Source organism: Lithobates pipiens, unplaced genomic scaffold, assembly GCF_037356315.1.
Source record: "Lithobates pipiens isolate NorthernLeopardFrog02 unplaced genomic scaffold, aLitPip1_a1.2 Scaffold_25, whole genome shotgun sequence".
Lineage (NCBI taxonomy): Eukaryota > Metazoa > Chordata > Amphibia > Anura > Ranidae > Lithobates > Lithobates pipiens.
This window is the reverse complement of record NW_027507787.1, coordinates 204,076,349-204,087,325: the sequence shown is the minus strand read 5'-3', so window position 1 is coordinate 204,087,325 and position 10,977 is coordinate 204,076,349. Positions and strand designations below refer to the sequence as shown.

The 10,977-nt window shown below is 44.0% G+C and overlaps 1 protein-coding gene across 1 annotated transcript in view; it reads right to left on the bottom strand.

The window, feature by feature from the left end:
* LOC143930833 (uncharacterized) overlaps positions 1–10,977 on the bottom strand; it is a 156,025-nt gene that overhangs the window by 2,303 nt on the left and 142,745 nt on the right. The window contains exons 17-22 of the mRNA XM_077455452.1: positions 9,811–9,894; positions 9,575–9,682; positions 9,339–9,491; positions 7,676–7,801; positions 6,041–6,218; positions 4,337–4,423 (exon numbers count right to left, since the gene is read on the bottom strand). Coding sequence (XP_077311578.1) covers positions 4,337–4,423; positions 6,041–6,218; positions 7,676–7,801; positions 9,339–9,491; positions 9,575–9,682; positions 9,811–9,894 — 736 coding nt within the window. The remainder of the gene's footprint in view (positions 1–4,336; positions 4,424–6,040; positions 6,219–7,675; positions 7,802–9,338; positions 9,492–9,574; positions 9,683–9,810; positions 9,895–10,977) is intronic.

Genomic DNA, 10,977 nt, shown 5'->3' with positions numbered 1-10,977 from the left:
TGTCCAGACTTGTTATTACACAAGAAGAAACCTGCTGTCTTCTGATCATTTAAAGCATAACTCCAAGAAAATACCCTGAAATCATCTGATCGTCTCACAAGCCTCAAAACAAGAAATATTAGGTTGAAAGTGGGGGAATCTGTATGCTAACTTGTCTCTTTTCCCATGTTATGTGCTGCCACATCTTTCAGGCACTGGGAGGTATTTAGGTATAACCACACAGGAGGACAACCTCAGCAGGGGGTGGGGGGGTGTGTGTGTGTGTGTGTGTGTGTGTGTGTGTGTGTGTGTGTGTGTGTGTGTGTGTGTGTGTGTGTCATAATCCTAGTGTTACCTGTACATTGTGATATTCTGCTTTATTGACCCCTTGCCTCTGGCCATGCAGGATGTACTCACCTTTGCTTGTCTCCCACCTGCCATGCCTCCATAATCCAGGAAATAAAGCAGAGTTAAGCAATGGATTCATAAGCTATCCATACATGGCTCAGATTGGCTGCATGTGCTGATCAAAGCAAAATTTCCCAACAAGACTTCATGAGAAGTTGATTGTTAGAGTGACTTCTTGTGAATGGGCCAACTTTACTCAACTTCACATGACAGCTCTGGGCCAATCACAGGGTCCCAGATAGTGAGTCATGTGCTCCCCAATACCTAGAAAGGGGTTGGGTATTATATTGGGTTCCAGCAGCCCATTGGAGTGGACTGGGAGCAAGGAGAGGAGTAAATTCTGCTGGGGAGGGGGAAGTGGAGTACCCTACATCAGTGGTCATCAACCCTGTCCTCAGGGCCCACTAACAGGCCATGTTTTGTGTATTACCTTGGGTAGAGACAGACTAGAATACTGCAATCACTGAGCAGCAAATTACATCACCTGTGATGTAGATCAGTTATCTTACAAACCTGGCCTGTTGGTGGGCCCTGAGGATGGGGTTGATGACCACTGCCCTACACGAACAATGGGAAGGGTTGCTTTATAACTAATACATACAGTGGATATAAAAAGTCTACACACCCCTGTTAAAATGTCAGGCTTCTGTGATGTAAAAAAATTGGACAAAGATATTTAATTTCAGAACTTTTCTACCTTTAATGTGACCTATAAACTGTACAACTCAATTGAACAACAAACTGAAATCTTTTAAGTGGAGGGAAGTAAAAATAAAAAAACTAAAATAATATGGTTGCATAAGTGTGCACACCCTTACACTAATACTTTGTTGAAGCACCTTTTGATTTTATTACAGCACTCAGTCTTTTCGGGTATGAGTCTATCACCATGGCACATCTTCACTTGCCAATATTTGCCCACTCTTCTTTACAAAAACACTCCAAATCTGTCAGATTGTGAGGGCATCTCCTTTGCACAGCCCTCTTCAGAGCACCCCACAGATTTTCAATCAGGTCTGGGCTCTGGCTGGGCCATTCCAAAAACTTTAATCTTCTTCTGGTGAAGCCATTCCTTTGTTGATTTAAATGTATGGTTTGGGTTGTTGTCATGGTGAAAGATGAAGTTCCTCTTCATGTTCAGCTTTCAAGTAGAAGTCTGAAGGTTTTGTTACAATATTGACTGTTATTTGGAACTGGTCATAATTCCCTCTACCCTATGACCCCTGTTCCAGCTAAAAGAAAAATGGCCCCAAAGCATGATGCTGCCACCACCATGCTTCACTACAGGTATGGTGTTCTTTTGGTGATGTTCAGTGTTGTTTTTGCACCAAACATATCTTTTGGAATTATGGCCAAAAAAGTTCAACCTTGGTTTCATCAGACCAGAACAAATTTTCCCACATGCTTTTGGGAGACTTCAGATGTGTTTTTGCAAAATTTGGCCGGGCTTGCATGTTTTTCTTGGTAAGAAAAGGCTTCCATCTTGCCACTCTACCCCATAGCCCAGACATATGAAGAATACGGGAGATTGTTGTCACATGTACCACACAGCCAGTACTTGCCAGATAATCCTGCAGCTTGTTTTAATGTTGCTGTAGGCCACTTGGCAGCCTCCCTGACCAGTTTTCTTCTCATCTTTTCATCAATTTTGGAGAGACGTCCAGTTCTTGGTAATGTCTCTGTTGTGCCATACTTTCTCCCCTTGATGATGACTGTCTTCACTGTGTTTCATGGTATATCTAATGCATTTGAAATGATTTTGTACCCTTCTCCTGACTGATACATTTTAACAATGAGATCTCTCTGATGCTTTGGAAGCTGGTTGTGGGCCATGACTTTTGCTGTAAGATTTGACTAAGAAAATGTCAGGAAAGACCTACTAGAACAGCTGAACTTTATTTGGGGTTAAACAGAAGCACTTTAAATGGTGGCAGGTGTGTACTGACTCCTATTTAACATGAGTTTGGATGTGATTTCTTAATGCTGAACACAGCTACATCCCCACTTATAAGAGGGTGTGCACACTTATGCAACCATCATTTATTGTAGTTTTTTATTTTTACTCCCCTCTTTAAAGATTTCAGTTTGTTGTACAGTTTATAGGTCACATTAAAGGTGGAAAAATTTCTTAAATTGATTTATCTTTGTCTCATTTTTCTTACCTCCCTGAAACCTGACATTTTAACAGGGGTGTGTAGACTTTTTATATTCACTATGTGTGTGTGTGTGTGTGTGTATATATATATATATATATATATATATATATATATATGTATGTGTGTATATGTGTGTGTGTGTATATATATATATATATATATTCCCCTCCCCGTTTGAGTGTACACCTGCCACCCATGAGGAAAATCCACAAAGATGTTAAATTTAATGAACTACAAGTCTTGCTTACTACTGTGGCAAATAGACTTAAAGCTCTGGTAGTCCACTGATTCTTCCGCCAGCTCTCTAAAGACCCCCCATACACACTATTAGATTTTCTGTAGATTTTTGTCTTCAGATTTTCCAAAACCATGTAGTGCATGGGCTTGCTTGATTGCACTGGCCACATTTAAACTCTTAAGTTTCAACCTCATATTATATGGTTTTGGTAAATTTGAAGACAAAAATCTACAGAAAATCTGTGTATTGGGTTTAACGCCTCATACACACAGTACGATTGTTGGCCAACCGAGTGTCTGATTTTTTTTTTGTCAAAAGGGCGTGTGCCAGGAGCTTGTCTTGCATACTAACATTACACAATTGTCGTGCCACAAACACAACGTAGTGACGTACTACAAGTAATTTCAGCTCTTGATCGCCACCCTTTGGGCCCCTTCTGCTAATTTTGTGTTTGGTGAGCATTGATTTCGAGCAGGCGTCTTTGTACTTTCAACTTTTTGTGTGAAGGATTTGTGTACTGACCATACGAAAATCTGACGTTAAACCTCTGTCCACTGAAAATTTACTAGCCTGTCATCCATTTTTTGGTGGACAATTGTCAAAAGGAGCGTACTAACGGTAAGACTTTAGGACAGCAGTTTGGCAACCAACAATCATACCGTGTGTATGAGGCTTAAGGTTGGCCATACATTATACAATTTTCTTGTAAAACTTTCCTTTAGATTTACCAAAACCATATATTATGAGGTCAAACCTAAACAGTTGCTATTTGTATGCAATCAGGCAGGCCCTTCCACTACATAAGTGAAGGTAAAATTAAATAAAAGTGTATGGTATATGACCATATGCTTATATATGTATGCTTTGCAGGCTCATTTGCAAAAAATAAAAAAAAGTTATCAATTTTTTGCTTCAAATATGGTTGCATTTACTGTTTTTTTTTTTGGAAAAGGGGACTTAGCCTTTACCCGCCCACGCTATAGCTGAATGATGGCTACAGCATGGGCCATAATTGGCAGGAGGCTGTCATATGACATCCCCCCCCCCCAATGCATGACCTGCCTGAGCACTGCCCCCTGATCCCGGCCCCTTACCACGTGATCAGCTGTCAGCGTGAGAGGAAAAAAAAAGCCGATCACTGGCTTCTGTCAGAGGGTCATTAGTCCCTCACACAGAGAGCCGCGGCTGCCTCATCTGTGCCCACCAGTGCCACCTACCTTTGCCCAACAGTGCAACCTTATCATTGCCACTTGACGAAGGAGAAAAAAACAGTTTTCAAAATTTTACAACAAACTATGAAACAGTTTTTTTTTTTTTTACCAAAAATAAAAAACCCAACAGTGATCAAAGAACCAAAAGAAGGCTCTTTTTGTGTGAAAAAAAATGATAAAAATGTTATTTGGGTAAAGTGTTGCATGACTGCGTAATTGTCATTCAAAGTGTGAGAGCGCTGAAATCTGAAAATTGGCATGGGCAGGAAGGGGGTTTAACTGCCCAGTAAGCAAGTGGTTAAGTACCCTGTCCCCATGTGGCTGCTGTAAACTAATATTCCTACCTGTTTTTCCTGGATCTGAGTCTGGCTGGCTGACTTCTGATTTCTTATTCCACCGCCTAATGCGCTCAAGCTGGTACGCTGCAATCTCTGAGAAGCCACGATAAAGAGACTTTACAGCAGTGAGTGGCACATCATATAGTATATATATTACAAAAGTGCATAAACCATTGCCCCCTCCACCTTCCGTACATTTGCTTTAAAGTCAACAGACACTGCCCCCCACCCTAAACGTTTGCTCCAAAATCCATGGACACGGACTCCTAACCCATACATTGACTCCACAGTTCACGGACACTACTCCTCCTTTTCCACCCTGAAAATGTACTCCAAAATTCATGGGCGCTACCCCTCCCCCACCCACCATGCATTGACTCCCGACTATGCAGACCCCCATTCTTAGCATTGGCTCCAAAATCCACAAACACTTGACTTCTATCCAGCAGTGGCTCCAAATCTACAAATGCTGCCTCCCACCCTGAATATTGGCTTCAAAAACCTACAGACAGAGACCCCCACACATTGGCTTGTGAGACTGCAGGCACTGATGCCTTGACCACCCTCACCCCCACCCTCTCACCCATTTAGAAACTGTCCTGAAAAAGCCTCTCATGCCTTATTACTTAGGCAATGATCTACAATTCTCCTGTCTGCGGTGAGGGACTCTGCACTGTTCTCTTAGTGCAGTGCTTCTCAACTCCTGTCCTCAGGGCCCACTAACAGGCCAGGTTTGCAAGATAACTGAAATACATCAAAGGTGATATCATTTGCTGCTCAGTAATTGCAGTATTCTAGTCTGCATCTCCCCAAGGTAATACTTAAAGTGGTGTTGCCACCAAAAAATAAAAAAAATGTTTAAAATTCTTAAAAAAAAAAAAAAAATTAATAATTGGAATTTTTTTTTTTTTTACTCACCTCTAAATACCTGTTGCTAGGGGGTCCCTCATAGTCTGCCTTCTTCCTTGCCCGGGCTGGTGACATCACTTCCCCTCGCGCCGCACAGTCACCTGGGACCTGTCACGTATTCCAGGTGACTGCACAATGTATCACGGCGCCTTGTGCCACTTGTGCATGCACAGCGGGTGCCCGGCTGTGAAGCCACAGCCGGGCGCCCACAGTACGAATGACGGCACCGCGAGCGGAGCCGGGAACGAGGGGGGGCTTCGTTCCCCCACATTGCTGGACCCTGGGACAGGTAAGTGTCCGATTATTAAAAGTCAGTAGCTGCTGACTTTTTTTTTTTTTTTAGGGGGTACCCCACTTTAAAGTGGTTGTAAACCCTTTACAACCACTTTTTGCTACAGGTAAGCCTATAATGAGGCTTACATGTAGCTATCCTGGATATCTCCTAAACCTGCACGGTTTAGGATATGTCCCCTGTATCTGCATGTGCCGACATCATCGGCACATGCGCACTGAAGTAATGGCACATACTTGCCTCATACTTGCTTCAGTTAGACTGTGCTGTTACTGGCGGCTCCTGTGCGCATGCGCCGGAGTGATGACACCGTGGCATACTAGCTCATTATGCCTTTGTCTTGCAGGTTTTTATTTTGTTGTTCATGGGTTTAAAACCACTTTAAAATCTGGCCTGTTAGTGGGTCCTGAGGACAGGAGTTGAGAACCACTGACTTAGTGGAAGAGGCAGGGGGACTAGAATTTGGATTTCCTGAAAATTACACTGCTCTTAACGTGATTTCAGGATACGGGCAGAACTGTGGAGGGTGATGAGGTTTCTTCCAGTCAGAGTGACAGAGCGCTGGATAAAAGACTTCATCTGTGTTTTGTCTGTGCGGAGACACATCTCATCCAGAGCTTCGGTCAGCTCTTCCACTGTCAAATGGCCAGCGTGGGTCTTCATGTGGGTGGACAGCTCATCTTGACACTGGTGGAGACAGGAACACAGCAGAACATGAGTGGTGGAGAACACTAAACCTCCCAACAACACCACCTCTGATCCAGGGATGTCCCTATATAACTCAGTCACCAACAGAGACCTCCCCCCCTCCAAAATAACTGCACTACTGTATTAGAAAGCTCCCCATATAACCTCACAACTGCCTCACAGACCTCCTCATAGAACCCCACCACAGACACAGAGAACTCCTCACATAACACCACCACAAGCAGCAACTTTCACATCTAATACCACCACCAACCCAGAGACCCCCCCAACAAAAAAACACCATCGATGACCCCCACATATTGTTGCCACTTCATTAAATTGGATGAGAACTTATTTAAACAAAGTAGCCCATACTGCCACTTGTTCAATTTTTTTTATTGGGGAAAATGATCTAAAGTTACATATTTGCATGCAGCAGAAATATGAACTTTTAGGATTCTCAGTCATTTGAAGGAGACACCAGAATCGGGTGTATTAATGGGATGATAATCAAATATGAGTGGAAGGTTCTGCCTGTTTGGCAGTCCCCCCCATGACTCCCACCAATTCACATCAAAAAAAGCCTTTCCTAAATTTTTGCCTGAATTCTCTGTTGGTGACTCTTCCAGTAGTGAAGACTGGTGATCCACTGCTGCGGTCCATGCCCACCATCAACCAGTCTTGCCGATACCTCTCATTTCGATGCAATTGTGCAGCCATTGAAGACCTTCCCATTTAATTAAGTCACTGCTCTGCTGATCTAGATACTTCCTTGTTTACCTCTCCAATGACCCAGAGACCTCCTCGCATAACCGTGTCACTGTTCCAGAGAACTGGCATCAGCACACTGACACAGAAACCTCCTATATAACTCTGTCACAGCTCCACTGACCTAGAAACCTCCCTATATAATTTCATCACCACTCCACTGACCCAGACACCTCCTCACTAAAAGGGGTGCACATCTATCTCTACATTGAAAGCTGAGCACACTTACCTCTGCACTAGGGAGTGACCTGTATACACCTACCTGTACACTAAAGTGACCCATCCACTTCTGCTTCTACACCAAGGAAAGGCCTGTGCACACCAACCTCTACACCAGGAATAGACCTGTGTGTGCTTACCTGTACACTAAAGAAAGACCTGCACACACTCACCTGTGCACACCTACCTCTACACTAAAACCTATGCACACTTACCGCTACACAAGACCTGTACCTACCTCTACCCCAAGAAGAGACCTGTACATGCTTACCTGTGCACAGATGAGAGACCTGCACACACTCACCTGTACATTTAAGAGACCTGTGCGCCATTACCTGTATGCTAAAAAGTCCTGTGCATGCTTACCTGTACACAAGAGAGACCTATGACCTATGCATACTTCCTTGTACACCAAGTATAGACTTGTGCACAGGAATATGTACACTGAGAAGAGCCCGATGCACACTTACCTCTATGATGAGTGGTTCTCGATGCTGCAGAATCAAATGTAGTATAAAACTCATAACACGGGAGGGAGATACACATTTTTCGCTGTAGACCGTGAACTCTAGCAGCAGACTGTCCCGCTCTGTTTCCTGTATGAACAAACTACAATGAAGTCTGAAGAACAGTCCCAATGTGATGACCTGATTTCCTGTCCTTTCTGCTATACCCAAAGTGCCTTTCTTTCTAAATAGACCCAATATTTAAAGGCTAGCTCCGCCTTTTGTAGCATGTTACATCTGTATTTAGCATGTAACATGGTGCAAATGGGTCTCTCCCCACCCTCAAAACAGGCATCCCATAAAACAGCATGTGGGGGTTCTCCCCTGCAGAATATGTCACTTCTGAAATCAGCACAGCTGTGTGGGGATCCGCCCACAGACTGCATCATTCAATCACAGAGATCTGTGAATGAATGAACTACAAGTCCCAGCTGCCACCACAGCAGACATACTTATAGTTCTCAATGGAACAAGAGTACGGTAATCACCACAGTCATAGTCCCATTTACACTTCCTCTAGCTGAAAGTCTGTACCTTGGTACTCAGCTGAAGGAGGAGTCTGCAGGAACCTGACACCTGCGATCCACTTTTTTCTGCCAATATGGGTGAATTTATCATTTTTTCTGTAAAAGGTGGACTTAGCCTTTAAAGGCTAATACTTGATTTTCTAGCTTGTTCTGGTTACATAAAAATGGGGAGGTGATTGGTTGGTATGGGTAAAACAGACATGAGCTTCGTCTTCCCAGGCTGGAGACAGAACCATTTAACATAACGTGAAAGGACACAGTGAAGAGAAGTGCAAACAGTGGTGGTGCGTCCATTAGGGGCGCTCGGTCGCCGCCCCCCTCTCTTCAGCCAACCCCTCTGTGTACTATAAATAGAAACATGCATTGCATGAATATATTCACGGCCGCTGTAGCCACCCCTGTTCAGGCATCTGGCCCCTTTTCGGGCGCCTGAATTACAGTGGCGGAGGGTGTTTTTGAAGCACCTGATCAGAGCAATAGGTTTTAATAGTCTTCAAAAAAGGTGCACTGCGAGTGAAAACCATTGCTCTCACAGTGTACCCAGGTGTGTTAACAAAGGAATATTTGCTTTGCTAACACAGAACCGCCTCTCAGCCAATCAGGAGGCCCGGATGTAATACCGGGCACCTGATTGGCTGAAGGTAGAGGCAATCTCATTGGCCGCCTAGCAAAATAGGAAGAAGACATGCACGGAGGACACGGAGCCATCGCTGCTCTACCCGCCCAACAGCTCACCGCCTGACCTACCACCATGATAGGATAAGTGCCAGGCAGATAGCAATGGGTGGGGGCACAAAGGCTGAAATTGATGGAGCAGTTTGCTGCATTTGCGGGGCACAGTGGCTGCATATTATGGACACAGAGGCTGCAATTGATGGGCACAGTTGGCTGCATTTGCTGGGCACAGTTGGCTGCATATGATGGGCACAGTGGCTGCAATTGACTGCATATTGAGGCTGCAATCAATGTTTTTGTTTCAGTATTTTTCAGAATTTTTCAGTTTGTTGGGCACCCCCCCCCCCCCCCCAAAAAAAAATTATTTTGAGCACCTGCCACCACTGAGTGCTAACATTGGCCAAATACCAGCTCCGTGTACTCACCTCCAGGAACTGGTAGTGCTGTTGCAGAAAGAACTGGAAGTGGCCCATATCCGACAGTGGAGATACCTGGAGGGATTCTATATTGAGGAGGACATAGCACAGTATAGAAGGATCTAGATCATGTGTCAGTATTGATCCCAGCAGATGCAGAACCTGCAGGCAAAGACACTACAGTGTTCAGATCCCAGCCCAATGCTTCCAATTCCTGCTGAACCATTGATAGCCTAAACACTGACCTGACTATCTGGGGCGTACCGCCTCAACGCGCACAGGTAGTCCTCCAATCCTCGACGGCTGATCTCTTCTTGGATATAGCGCTTCCTAAAGAATTCCCACACTGAGTCCTGTACATGACACAGACACATTAATGATAGTGTACAGGTATAGGGGCCAGTACAAAGGTTTGGTAAATGTTTATTTCGACACACAGATGGAATATAGGTGGACCCTATTTTTGAATGTTTTATCCTACCTGAATTTGGCTGATCTTGGATTTGCCTTCCAGCTGTAGAACAATGGTGGCCACCAGCTGCTGAGTCACAGACACACAAAGCTCCTGTAAACAATGAGATGCCAATCATCAAAGTGATCTACACAAACCAATGTGCCATGCACAGAAGACACATAGGGGGAATCCACTTAAGACAAGCTAGGTACAGTGGATATAAAAAGTCTACACACCCCCGTTAAAATGTCAGGTTTCTGTGATGAAAAGAAATGAGACAAAGATAAATCATTACAGAACCTTTTCCACCTTTAATGTGACCTATAAACTGTACAACTCAGTTAAACAACAATATGAAATATTTTGGGGGGTGGGGGGATGGAGTAAAACTAAAAAATGCGGTTGCATAAGTGTGCACACCCTCTTTTAACTGGGGATGCAGTTGTGTTCAGAATTAAGCAATTGCATCCAAATAGGAGTCAGTACACACCTGCCATCAAGTGCCTCTGATTAACTCCAAATACAGTTCAGCTGTTTTAGTAGGTCTTTCCTGACATTTTCTTAGTCGCATCCTACAGCAAAAGCCATGGTCCGCAGAGAGCTTCCAAAGCATCAGGGGGGTCTCATTGTTAAAGGATATCAGTCAGGAGAAGGGTACAAAATTATTTCAAAGGCATTAGATAATACCATGGAACACAGTGAAGACAGTCATTATCAAGTGCAGAAAATATGGCACAACAGTGACATTACCAAGAACTGGACATCCCTCCAAAACTGAAGACAAGAATAAAACTGGATATGTTTGGTGCAAAAACAACACTGAACATCACCAAAAGAACACCACACCCACCGTGAAGCATGGTGGTGGCAGCATCATGCTTTGGGGCTGTTTTTCTTCAGCTGGAACAGGGGTCTTAGTCAAGGTAGAGGGAATTATGAACAGTTCCAAATATCAGTCAATATTGGCACAAAATCTTCATGCTTCTGATAGAAAGCTGAGCATGAAGAGAAACTTCATCTTTCAGCATGACAACAACCCGAAGCATACAACCAAATCAACAAAGGAATGGCTTCACCAGAAGAAGATTAAAATTTTGGAATGGCCCAGCCAGAGCCCAGACCTGAATACGATTGAAAATCTGTGGGGTGATATGAAGAGGGCTGTGCACAGGATATGCCCTCACAATCTGATAG